The 13,715-nt window shown below is 39.6% G+C and overlaps 1 protein-coding gene across 1 annotated transcript in view; it reads right to left on the bottom strand.

Moving 5' to 3' along the window:
• LOC115161950 (neurexin-3a-like) overlaps positions 1 to 13,715 on the bottom strand; it is a 739,824-nt gene that overhangs the window by 486,318 nt on the left and 239,791 nt on the right. The window contains exons 11-14 of the mRNA XM_029712804.1: positions 8,802 to 9,005; positions 5,234 to 5,260; positions 1,254 to 1,373; positions 635 to 755 (exon numbers count right to left, since the gene is read on the bottom strand). Coding sequence (XP_029568664.1) covers positions 635 to 755; positions 1,254 to 1,373; positions 5,234 to 5,260; positions 8,802 to 9,005 — 472 coding nt within the window. The remainder of the gene's footprint in view (positions 1 to 634; positions 756 to 1,253; positions 1,374 to 5,233; positions 5,261 to 8,801; positions 9,006 to 13,715) is intronic.

Raw genomic sequence — 13,715 nt, 5'->3', positions numbered from 1 at the left:
ATACAAAGTATATCACAAAGAATTTAACAAATAATATGGCAAAATATATGGCAAAGTATATAACAAAGTATATGACAGTGTATATGACAAAGTATATGACAAAGAATTTAACAAAGTATATGACAAATAATTTAACAAAGTACATAACAAAGAATATGACAAAGAATTTAACAAAGAATAGGGCAAAATATATAACAAAGTACAGTATTTAAAAAAGTATATAACAAAGAATTGAACAAAGAATATGGCAAAGTATATAACAAAGTATATGACAAAGTGTATAACAAAGTATATGACAAAGAATTTGGCAAAGTGTATAACAAAGTATGTAACAATATATATGACAAACTATATAGCAAATTATATGACAAAGTATATGACAAAGAATATGTCAAAGTATATAACAAAGTATATAACAAAATATATAGCAAAATATATAGCAAAGAATATAACAACGTGTATATAACAAAGTATATGACAAAGAATATTGCAAAGTATATAACAGAGTCTATAACAAAGGATATGATAAAGTATATAACAAAGTATATGACAAAGAATTTGACATAGTATAAAACAATGTATAAAACAAAGTATATAACAAAGTATATAACAAAGAATATGAGCGAAGAGGAACCTGAGACTCTGTAGGTGTCCAATGAAGCTAGAGGGGATGGCCGAGATGAAGCGTCTCTCTGTCATGATGCCCGTCTCGATGTTGTGGAACTCCAGACGGGTGTGGTCGCCTGCCATCTGGCCTGGAGTAGAGGATGGGGTGGAAAGAAAGAAAACAAGATAGAAAAGAAAAAGAAACACCGTCTGATACTAACACAAAGGGCTGAATTTAAATAGGTGGTGAATTTTGGCCAGTACGATATGGTTAAATACAACATAACACTGTAACGGAATTAACTTCAGCAAGAACAGTTCAGACCAATCAATGGATGTCAACAGTTTATAGTCACCCTTCTCAAATAGTTACTTAAAAATAGCATTAAAAAACACTCAAAGGATAGTTCATCTTATTTAGCATTACACGTCACCCATACAATCAGTGGCAGATGAGGGACATTTTCTCCAGGTTTGGGGTCACTTCCATTTCAATTCAGGAAGTAGATTGAAATTCCAATTCCAGTTCACTTCCATGCTTTTCAATTAGGTGAATTTGGAATTGGAATCTGTCTTGAGTTCTGAATTGACTGGAGTTGAAATGAAATGGACCCGTTGTTTCTCTCAGACTGTAGTTGATATAGTACCTTCTGCTACATCATCATCCACCGTGAGCTTGTAGGTTTTGCCCCTGCGGACCACGCGCACCGTATGCCACTCATTATCATTGAGTTTTTGCCCAGCATACAGGGTCTCGGGTCCCTTGCCTGAGAACGATGGTTGGTTACAAAGTTAAAGTCATCCTGCCTCACCAACCAAACCTTTTGCTTTTCCACTTTCCAATAGGGGCTGTTATATTGGTCATTTTTCAATAGAAGGAGGCGATATAATGAGCTTATTTATAACCACTCAAAGAAGCAGGGTAATTGAAGGCGTATATTGCAGATGATGATAGCAGAGCAGCTTGACATGTCAAACTGACTTGTCTTCTGATTCATTTAAATTTGGGATCATTTGAGCATTTTCACATCTTATTTTTCGTCACTTTTAAAATTGCATACTGTGGAAAGCAAAGGTTTGGTTATATTTAGGAAATAAATAGTTCAGGTATTGTTTTAAAAAGCAAGAATGAATACTTTTTTTCTAAAACAATATTTCTTCAATCATGATTGCACACTGGACTAGCACCTTCATTGCGGAAATGTACGATTGTAAATATGTATTGAGCAGAAAAACACTGCAGTCAATGCAACAATTACACAGCTTTTACTCATCATTTTGACTCGAAATCCCTTCCACTTTTCCAAATCAGCTATTAGTAGATGAATACTAGGTTAAAAAGGACTGTAAAGTGTTACCTACAAGTATACTAGGTTATTAATGTATCTTTCACAGCCAGGTAAAGCGCCAGAGCTTATTGGCTGAGCCATGGCTTGGTATTACCACAATCCCTCTAAGTACCAGTAAAGTCCTGTGATCTGGACAGCCTACTGCACTGTGTGTGTGTGTGTGTGTGTGTGTGTGTGTGTGTGTTCCCACCCTGTCATGTGTGTGTGTGCTGTTCATTTGAAGTCAACACAAACAGAGTCTGTCAGACAGAAGCAGACGAGCACAGGGCCCCTGGAGGGATGCTCTATTGATTTGGACAGTTTCTTGTTTCCTTGTGCTGTCAGTTGGCAGTGTTAAAACCTAGATTTGTTTTGGTTATTGGGCCCAGTATTGTGCGGTATGGTCATTATTTTAGTCTATTTTAGTCTTCATATTATTTTGAGTAAAACACGTAATATTCCTCATAACTAAGACATACTGTATGGCTCTTTTATAACAAAGGCTATCTGAAACCAGCCTGATGTTATCTGTTATCTGTTATCTGTCCTGAAATGCCATAGCTATTTCCTTCATTAATTAGCCCCAGACATTACAGGTAGAGCCCGACCGATATGGGATTTTGGTATCCGATACCGATTCCGATATTAGAGTGAAACTATTCACTGTTAACCGATATATCTGCCAATATTTTTATTATTATAGCTGTAATGAAAATATATATATACATTTTCTGAATGGATTGTGCTTTAAAACAGCCCTACAAAGATTCTAAGAAAGCTGATTTCTTACATTTGAGGGAAGAACATTAATTCAAGAATTTAGGAACACCAGAAAGACTATATATTTTTATGGAAAAACTTTGTGTCTAGTAAGAGGGCTATAAACTGTAATGATTCCAGCAAAAAAATAGCCTAGGCTCTGAAGAATTAGCTGCCTCATGCTAACCAGTTGGTAAACAACAACATAGGACACATGTTCAAGGTCTTGGTATTTAGCTATGTTTTCATCGACTGTAGGGCTGTAGCCACTGAATTCTGTCACTTGAAAGGAAAAATATCAATCACAAAATGTGCCGTGCTATTTTGGATAATTAGGACGTCCATACAAATGGTCACGGTTAAGGTTCGGGTTAGGTTCGGGTTTAGCGTAGGAACGTCCCATGGATCCCTGACAGCACTATTTCTCAGTGAACGGAGTCAAGTACTCTCACACAGCTAGTTAGCTGGCTGGCTAGCTAGAGAGGAAGAGAGAGGCCTAAATCTGCAGAAAATCTGTCTCCCTCGAGCAGCTGGCATTTTTTCATTGTTTCGCCCACCAAGCAAGGAGTTTTTGTATGGAAGTCAATGAGAGAGTGTCGAATTTGGTCAACAACAAAAATATGTGGCTTATTTGCTACATGAGGTTTATTTAATCAAATATAAGTTTCATAATGCTTAAGTTGTTAGGAGTGTACCGATATAAGTAGGACACGTGACATCCTGGCAACTTTGAAAAAAACAACAACTTTATATCGGAGTTGTCTCGAGATGGCTATGCATATTCATGAAATGAGGCTAGTAGCATAGCATTTCTCTCCATTGAATATAGGCGATTGACGTCATCCACCCTCATCAAATATTTTTTGAAAGATTACAATAATGAGATGCATCCACCTATCCAAAGAAAGGATAGGCGGGAGCTAGACAGCCCCCTGTGTCTCTATGTGGACAATGACTCCCATTGTCAGGGCAGAGAGACATGTAATCTTGTCAGTATATCCATAATTCTTAGACAGCATGGAAATGTGGGTGGTAATTGGCAAAATGTGAATTTGGACCAGTCCCTATGAAGTGACAATGAACCCATACATCAGAACGTAGCTATGAAGTGTTACTTTGTAACCGGCAAAGTTTTTTTAGCGTCTCCCCAAAAACATTTGAATGACAGAGCTTGAGGAACACCCTTCACAAAGAGTAAATATAACATGGCAGATTTTGCTGGCTTCACTAAAGGGCTGTAACGTTAACGTTACCATAGAGTTGGACACTCTTAGCACCGCACTTGCTTAACATTTGGGCATATCATCCATTGTTTGTCACGACCATGACACTTCACCTAACAGTATAGGGTTTCTTAGTGTAATGCGCTAAGGCAAGATAGGTCTATAGCCGAGTAAAGAGCTACTAATGAATAATACACGGAAAATCAAATCCTTTGAAGAACGTTTTTTTTTTTTCAATTATTTTTTCTTTATCTTAAATTTATCCTTTTCAATGGATTAAACAGCGATACAAATACATTGGTCAAAGGCCCATATCGTCCGACATTATTGGCCAATAAATACATTGGTTGGGCTATAATTATAGGAGCCGAATGTAGAATAATATTAATCATATGTCACTCACACATGCACACATGTACCCCCCCCCCCCCCCACACACACACACACACACTGAAGGTTTTCGAGCCCTAATCACGAGTAAAAGCAGTTATTGTTGACTGTACTAAGACCCAAAATCCCTACTCCCCAAACAGAATATATTCTAGTGTCAAATTGAAGCTCAGACTTAGAGGCTAAAACGTTTAGATGCAAACAAAACTCACCAAATTAACAATCTAACACAAATCCTATAGTAACCATGAACTCTTCAACTGTGGCATTTCACTTGGATAGGACCAACACTGTATGAATAACATCTCTATAGACTGTATCTCTTTATCATGTTGTATAATCAACAGGTACATGTATTCTCCATTGTCCACCTATGATGAAGCTTTGTTTGCATGTAAACAATTTTTGAACATTTAGTTACGTAATAGGTGGTGATTTATTCATCTCAACTTTGCGACAAAAAAACTAAATGCTAAATAATGCATCTGCATTTAAAAGAAAATAATATACTAGAGATTATAAAAAGGGTTATATAATTCTCAGTCTCTAAAAAGGGAAAGCGTATTGTTTAACATTTTTTAAACCACATTTTTATTACAGTGAAACTACTTACATAACTAAAATACATTCATACAAAACAATCTGTCACAGGACCCTATAACATGAAATGTTCTTATTTAATAAAATATTGCCTTAAATAAAACCCAAAATCTAAAGAGATTAACAAATCACCACCCAGTCTGTTTCTAGTTTGGGTGTTTGTGTTGTCAATAGTCTACTGACGGTCTGACCAGTTGAACAGACAGACACACCCATTAGCCATTCTCCAACCAACACTATAAGAAAGACAAACTTCAAATAACACATTCCTTTAAACAGCAGAGTATCAAAATACAAGAGCAAAATGAAACTTGAGTGTTAACTTACTGGAAGTACAGTTTATCCTGACACAGTCTAGATGGGGAAGAATAAATGACAGATGAAATTGCATCCTTCAAGGTTATAGCTGCAGACATCCAAAAACAAGAATTCCACCCTTCCGGGGACGTCCACATGCAGAGAGGCGGCCATTTTGTAAAAGGGGAGGGGTATCTATACATTCTTAGGTGTTAGACTGTTAGCTTACATTACAAATTGCTGGCTTGAATTATACAAGTTTGACTCCAATTGCAATATGATTGTAAAAATTAGTAATGTACTAGGTAGATTTAATATGTTCAAAATGTCGAATTCTTGGTCCATATACAAAAATAGTCATTGCTTTATATGGTCATTAGTTGGGTATGATGTGGTAAAATGTACATAGCGCTTTTGCAGCACTTGTTACAGTCATGAAATTAACTGAGTTCTGTGACCACTACTACAACACTTAGATTATACACATGTAATTTATTTAAAGACGCATAACAAGTACACTGGCTGTCAACATTTTGAAAATGGCCGCTTTTATTTTACCAACCACATAGATTCTTCATCCCAGCATAGACTTTCGTTTTGGAAGAGTTTCCTTTATTTTTAAGCTCAAAGTCTACAACTCCAAAGCCTTCACACCAACTTGTTGACTAAACAGACTATTAAAATCATGTGTCTGATATTAGCAAGAAGGTGATGTTAGCTTTTCATTATGGAGCCACGCATCTTTGAAACCCAGTGAAGTGCTATTATACTTGACACTGGAAGTACATAGCAAACAAAAATCATATTTACAATTTGAGAAATTGAATATCAATATCAAAAGGTGAATTGATTAGTGAAAGATAATTGTCTCCTTCACTGACAACAGATTTCTGCCTGTTGTACAGGTTTATGTGGCTACCATTTTGAGATGGCCTATGGGATCCTACGATGGACATTCTGGGTGTGTCACCATGTGGCTGGTGGGTTTCATGTGTCGTCAACCGCAACAGAAAAGTGGGAGCGAACAGCCGCGATCCAATCAGCACCAGCACCATGCAGAGGCATAAGACCCTTGTATCTAACAGTACAGGATAGAGACTGTAGACATATGATGTTTCTATGATATTATGTATCATATGAGATTAGATAAAACACATAAAGAATATATACCTCTTCCACACTTAAATGTGGATATGTGATGCTTGTTATTGACATTGCACTTCATACAAAAAGGTTAATTGCGTAGAGTAGTTTTGTGCAAGCAAATAATTGTAGTTGCATGGCGCTTCTATATAGGTAAAAGTACAACTTAATAAACTACAATAAGTAACATAGCCTATTAATACTACTGTACCTATTATAATAACGACTACTAACTACTATGACAAATATCCAGCTTTAATAAAGCTTTATTCAATCTTAAGGATAAAATGTGTAAATATAGGTAATGTATAACAGTGCTTCTTTCTTTTTTGCAACACAGTGGTGTTGGTTGCCTGAGGGGGGCAGCCAGCTGCAGGTTTGGCTGGGCTCTGTTCTCGGGCTGTTCGCCTGACGGGCCGCAGGCTTAAGGCCTTTGAAGGGGTGAATACCATCTTTTGACAAAGCATGATGGGAAATGGAGTTGTTCACAGAGAGTGTATATAGTATGAGTACACCATAAACAGAGAAAAGGAGAACAAACACAAAATCAAAAGTCAAGAAGTTACAACTTGATGATAAGAAGATGATGTTAGTGGAAAATATAAATTGGAGCTTTATCTTTCTCAATTTCCTCTAAGTGAGAATGAGTTGGAGGCATCAGCATCCTTTAATTCTGCTGGCGGACCGAATGAGTGTTCTCCCATACTCCCTTAAAAAACATTCCCTTGAAAAACTAGAAAAAAGCGCCGATAGTACTGTTTGTCCATTTTGAGATGCCGTCTCCAGTGTACACTACCTCAAAATAGTCAGAATTAATCTAAGATAACAAAAAAAATAAAAAATTTATGTATCATTTTTTTGCCAAAGAGATCTTAGTCGCGCAATTTTACAAGTAAAATGTTTGGTGCAGCATTTCTAAATGAAAAAAAATGTGCATGAAAACGCGTTTTCTCTCGTTGAATGACAAAGTTTTTACTGAGGAATCCCTATTGTTGACCAATCTCCAACGAAGGTGCGTAGACTTCGGCTACCGACTTCGGCTACCGACTTCGGCTACCGACTTTGGCTACCGACTTCAGCTTGCCTCAAGAAAAAATGTTGTTTGCCAGAACAACCAAAAATGTATTTTACCAAAGTCCAAAACAAACAAAAGAGGCACAAAATGTTGTCATAATTTATGCACAAACTCTTCCAAACTGTTTCGTCTGGGAAGCATGCGGACAGCTCTTAGAAAGTTACAGAACTTTACAATGCTAACAAAGACATATTATATACATTATATTATAATAGCAATAGTGTTCTGTTAAGCAATAGTGTTCTGTTTAGCAGTAGTGTTCTGTTTAGCAGCAGTGTTCTGTTTAGCAATAGTGTTCTGTTTAGCAGTAGTGTTCTGTTTAGCAATAGTGTTCTGTTTAGCAATAGTGTTCTGTTTAGCAGTAGTGTTCTGTTTAGCAATAGTGTTCTGTTTAGCAATAGTGTTCTGTTTAGCAATAGTGTTCTGTTTAGCAGTAATGTTCTGTTTAGCAATAGTGTTCTGTTTAGCAATAGTGTTCTGTTTAGCAGTAGTGTTCTGTTTAGCAGTAGTGTTCTGTTTAGCAATAGTGTTCTGTTTAGCAATAGTGTTCTGTTTAGCAAATGTGTTCTGTTTAGCAGTAGTGTTCTGTTTAGCAGTAGTGTTCTGTTTAGCAGTAGTGTTCTGTTTAGCAATAGTGTTCTGTTTAGCAAAAGTGTTCTGTTTAGCAATAGTGTTCTGTTTAGCAATAGTGTTCTGTTTAGCAGTAGTGTTCTGTTTAGCAATAGTGTTCTGTTTAGCAGTAGTGTTCTGTTTAGCAATAGTGTTCTGTTTAGCAATAGTGTTCTGTTTAGCAGTAGTGTTCTGTTTAGCAATAGTGTTCTGTTTAGCAGTAGTGTTCTGTTTAGCAGTAGTGTTCTGTTTAGCAATAGTGTGCTACTCAGGCTCTAAATGGAAAATATACTTTTATATCTCGTGATGCTGTGACTGTCTCAAAAGTAATTTTTTTGCAGGACTATTACAATGGCTATGTTAGGACTATGAAAATGGCTATGTTAGGACTATGAAAATGGCTATGTTTTATCTGTTCAAAAGATGGGCCAGACAGCATGTTTGTCAATGACAAGAACTTTCAGAATGAAGCAGCTTAAATAATGGAAAAGAAGTGAATTAGTTAAAAAGTATAGTAATTTCGACGAAGAGTCTTATTCAATCAATATCTTATGACACAGATCACAATAAAGTCCATGCAAACAAAAATAAGAATATTTGTTTATTACTACTTCATAACTTATTGCTGTCCTTTACTCTATAAATCAAACTAAGACAAAAAAATGTACAAAGGCAAAGAGAAAAAATGGAGGGATGGAGACAGTGAAGGAAAAGAGAAAGAGAGAGCCACGTTTTTCTACACGTGGTGTAGTCGGTAGTGTAATACGATACCTAGGTTGACCGTGAGCTTGACCCGGCCCCCGTCCAGCTCTAGACGCAGTGTGTCGGCCGAGTCTCGCGAGGTGGTGGCCACGAGCAGGCCGTAGGCCCGCTGGGACATGAAACGCAGAGACACGTCCTCCGCCTCTGTGTGCATCACCTGGGGCATCACCACCTTCATGTACATACTGCCGTCATAACTCAAGATGGACGCCTCTGTCAGGGGGGAGAGCAAGGGGGGGGGGGACAGAAGGAGAGAGAGAGAGAGAGAGAGAGAGAGAGAGAGAGAGAGAGAGAGAGAGAGAGAGAGAGGAGCTGAGAGAGAGCCTTACCACAGCGCTTGAGGAGGTAAAGGCCACCATGAGGAGAGAGCTAGTGCAGGTAAAGGAGGAGATGGCAAAGGAGTTGTCTGTCATCAAGAGGGTGCTACAGCACAGAGAACAGACTGTAGAGACTCCCAGAGAGAAGCTGCAGCCACGCACCACCCCTAACAACCCCACTGACCCACCTTTACCCACAATCCCCCCCCCCCATACCGACAACACTTTACCCACACCCCCAGTCAACAAAGAGGCCCACATAGAGACACCTACTACAGAGAGAAGCTCTCTGGCCCCCGCTGACACACCCCCACACACCCCTCCATGTACACAGGCCCTGTGTACTCCAGCCCCAGACCGAAAACGCACTAATCTGGTAAAACCCACTGAGGTGGCCATCCTCATTGACTCAAATGGGAAATTCACCCAAGAAGATAAACGCTTCCCCCAACACAAGGTGTGCAAAATATGGTGCCCAAAAACACAAGATGCACTCCACATCCTGTCCCAGCCTGACTTTGGCACACCAGGCCACATTATTATTCACACCGGCACCAACAACCTGCGAGAGGAGCAGGAGAGAGTAGGCAGCCTGTTCAACAGAGTAGCAGAGAGGGCCTCTGAGTGGTTCCCCAACTCCCACATCACCATCTCCACTCTGCTGCCCCGCAAAGACTTCCATCCCTGTACCATCCAGAAAGTCAACGCTGACATCACCAGAGGGTGTGGCCTACTCCCGAACATACACATTGCTCACCACCCAACAATCACCCCCAGAGCATCTACACGACCACTCCCACCTGAGGAAGCAGACAGTAGGGATGTTTGCCAAGTCTCTAAAGGACATAGCACTTGGTAGACAAACACCCCATGCTGTACTGGACAGAGGAGCACCCAGAGACCCCTACCAGACCACTGCACCACCAAGGAGCCCCAGGCCCCTTCAACGCCACACCAGACCCAGTGCACCCCACAGGCCCCACCCACCCCCAGAGCATCACCACTTCCATCGGCTTAGCCAGACCAGACCGGGCCCAGCCTATTATCCCGCACCAGACCACCACCCCTACCAGACCAGAGAGGAAGTCCCACGGCCCAGACCTGGCCCCCCTCCACCTCACAGGGCCCAACAGCAGGACCAGCGCAGCTACGCGGATGTCGTCAGAGGACAGGAGAACCCTGTAGGATTAAGTGAGATTAAACAGCTCCTCCAATACATCTGCACTAAACTGCACTAAACACACACGGACGCATATACACACACCACACACACACACCTATTGTACTAGAATTTACTTGTTCAATGAAAAGGAATCCACATATTACTCAGAGGAGATCTTCCCCACCCTCGAGGAAGAGACGTGCCATTTCCAGGCCCAGGGAAATGTGCTCATCTGTGGGCACACAAATGCGCGCACAGGAACACTACCTGATCTAACGAGCACACGAGGGGACAGCTTTATTACAGGCCATACTGTTTCTAACTATCTTAATCTCCCCCATAGAAACAACAGTGACAGCACCGTCAACAAAAACGGAAGGGATCTTTTGCAGCTCTGTAGAAGCCTGGGTCTGTACTTTGTCAATGGTAGGTTACGGGGGGACTCTTTGGGGAGATTCACCTACTGCTCACCTCTTGGCCACAGTACAGTAGACTATATGATCACAGACATGGACCCTTTCTCTCTCAGCTCATTCACTGTCAAGCCACTAACACCTCTGTCTGATCACAGCCAAATTACGTTGTTCCTCAAAAGAACAGACCTGGAAACAACCACACATTCACAGCCCAGTAAGCTGTACAACATCAGAAATTCATACAGATGGGCCCAAAACAGCACAGAAGAATACCAGAAAGCAACCTGGAACCAAAATATCCAAACACTCTTAGATAACTTTCTGGATACCACATTCACTCACAGTAAAGAAGGCATCAATCTAGCAGTACGAAATTATCAACTATATATTCAGGCAAACGGCAAAAGAAGCACAATTGAAATTGATAAAAAACAAAACTAAAAAAAAATCACAGATGACAACTGGTTTGATGCAGATTGTAAAATTAGAAGGAAAAAACTTAGAACACTATCCAACCAAAAGCACAGAGACCCAAATAATGGTGAATTACGCCTTCATTACTGTGAGACTTTAAAACTCTATAAACGTACACTCAGAAACAAAAAAGCACAGTACAACAGCAAGCAGCTGACACTAATTGAGGAGTCCATAAACACAAACAACTTTTGGCAAAATTGGAAAAAACAAAAAAAATCTAAACAAGAGGAATTAGCGATACAAAATGGTGACATATAGACAACCCATTTCAAAACACTCTACAACACCATTCAAATTGACACAAACGCAGAACAACGCCAAATCCATGAGAAGTTGAATGGATTAGAAAAAGCTATAAAGGACAATCAAAACCCATTGGACTCCCCAATTACTGACCAGGAGCTCTATAAGAAACTTCAGGCTCTCAAATTTAAAAAAGCCTGCGGACCTGATGGCATCCTAAATGAGATGCTCAAACTCACTAGTGCAAAATTTCAATTGGCTATATTAAAACTGTTTAATTTGATCCTGAGTGTAGGTTATTTCCCTGACATCTGGAATCAAGGACTCATAACCTCAATCTTTAAGAATGGAGACAAATTTGACCCTAACAATTACAGAGGCATTTGTGTGAACAGTAACCTGGGGAAGGTTTTCTGTAGTATCATCAATGTAAGAGTTCTAAACTTCCTTAATGAGCACAATGTCTTGAGTAAAAGCCAAATTGGATTTATACCAAAACATCGCACAACTGATCATATTTACACCTTACACACCCTGATAGATAAACATGTCCACCAAAATAATACCAAAATATACACTTGCTTTATCGACTTCCAAAAAGCATTTGATTCTATTTGGCAAAGTTCTACAAAGTTGTTGAAAGTGGTGTAGGGGGTAAAACATATGACATAATTAAATCAATGTATACTGGCAATACGTGCAGCATTAAAATTGGTAAGAAAAGAACAGAATTCTTTAACCAGGGGCGGGGCCTTCGTCAGGGTTGCAATCTGAGCCCTGCACTCTTCAATATTTACATTAACGAATTGGCCACTATTCTAGAAAAAATCCTCAGCCCCTGGTGTTAGTCTCCACAATTCAGAAGTTAAATGCCTACTCTTTGCAGATGACCTATGCCTGCTGTCACCCACAGCACCTGGCCTACAGCAGAGCCTGGACCTGCTAGAGCAGTACTGCCAGACCTGGGCCCTGGCAGTAAACCCCAAAAAGACTAAAATAATGATTTTCCAGAGAAGATCCAGATCTCAGGGAATTAGACCAAAGTTCTCAATTGGTACAGAATATATAGAGTACTGTACACACTACAATTACTTAGGTTTAAAAATAAGCTCAACTGGACACCTTAATGAGGCAGTGAATGAACTGAGAGAGAAAGCACGCAGGGCATTCTACGCCATTAAAAAGCAAATTCAAATTGAAATACCTATTAAAATTTGGCTAAAACTAATTGAATATGTCATTGAACCAATTGCACTTTATGGCAGCGAGGTGTGGGGTCCACTTGCAAAACAAGATTTCATCAAATGGGACAAACACCCCATTGAAACCCTACATGCAGAGTTCTGTAAGATTCTCCTACGTGTCCAGAGGAAAACTACAAACAATGCATGCAGGGCAGAATTAGGCCAATATCCACTAATAATAAAAACTCAAAAAAGAGCAATTAAGTTTTGGAAACATCTAAAATACAGTGACCCCCTCTCATATCATTACCAAGCCCTGCAATGCCAAGAGCTGAGCAAAGAAAAGAGTCCCCTCATCCAGCTGGTCCTCGGGCTGAGTTCACAAACCTGTTCTACTAACACACTGAAGCCTCAGGACCAGAACATCCAATCAATCAGAATAAACCAAATTACAACACAGTCAAAACAAAACTACATTGCTTATTGGGAAACACAAGCACAAACACAAAGCAAAATGCAGTGCTATCTGGCCTTAAATCGACAGTACACTATGGCTAAATATTTGACCATGGTTACTGATCAAAACCTTAGAAAAACCTTGACAAAGTACAGGCTCAGTGAGCACAGCCTTGCCATTGAGAAGGGTAGACACAGGAAAACCTGGCTCCCTGTAGAGGAAAGGCTGTGCAACCACTGCACAACAGCAGAACCTGAGACGGAGCTGCATTTCCTGACAAAATGTCAAAAATATAAAACAATTAGAGTGTCATTTCCCCAAATTTGAAACCCTTATTCAAGGTTTCAAAGACCTCTCTGATGAGGATAGGCTACCCATCCTGTTGGGGGAGGACGCAGAGAGCTGTGGGTTGGCAGCGCACTACATTGCTGCCTGCCATAAGTTGAGGGACAGTGTCTGACAGACCAATAAACCTGCACATGTCCTCTACTGTATGATTATTGTTATTGTTGAATGTATGATTATTTTGACCCTTGGTTATTGTTGTTACTGTTGTCCCGTTGACAATTTTTGATTCTCATTTTTATTTATTTTTATATTGTAAATATCCAAAGTAAGCTTTGGCAATATGTACATTGTTACGTCATGCCAATAAAGCGAATTGAAT

Source organism: Salmo trutta, chromosome 25, assembly GCF_901001165.1.
Source record: "Salmo trutta chromosome 25, fSalTru1.1, whole genome shotgun sequence".
NCBI classification, from domain to species: Eukaryota; Metazoa; Chordata; class Actinopteri; order Salmoniformes; family Salmonidae; genus Salmo; species Salmo trutta.
Note: the sequence above shows the minus strand (reverse complement) of the source record. Positions and strands in the feature narration are given on the sequence as shown.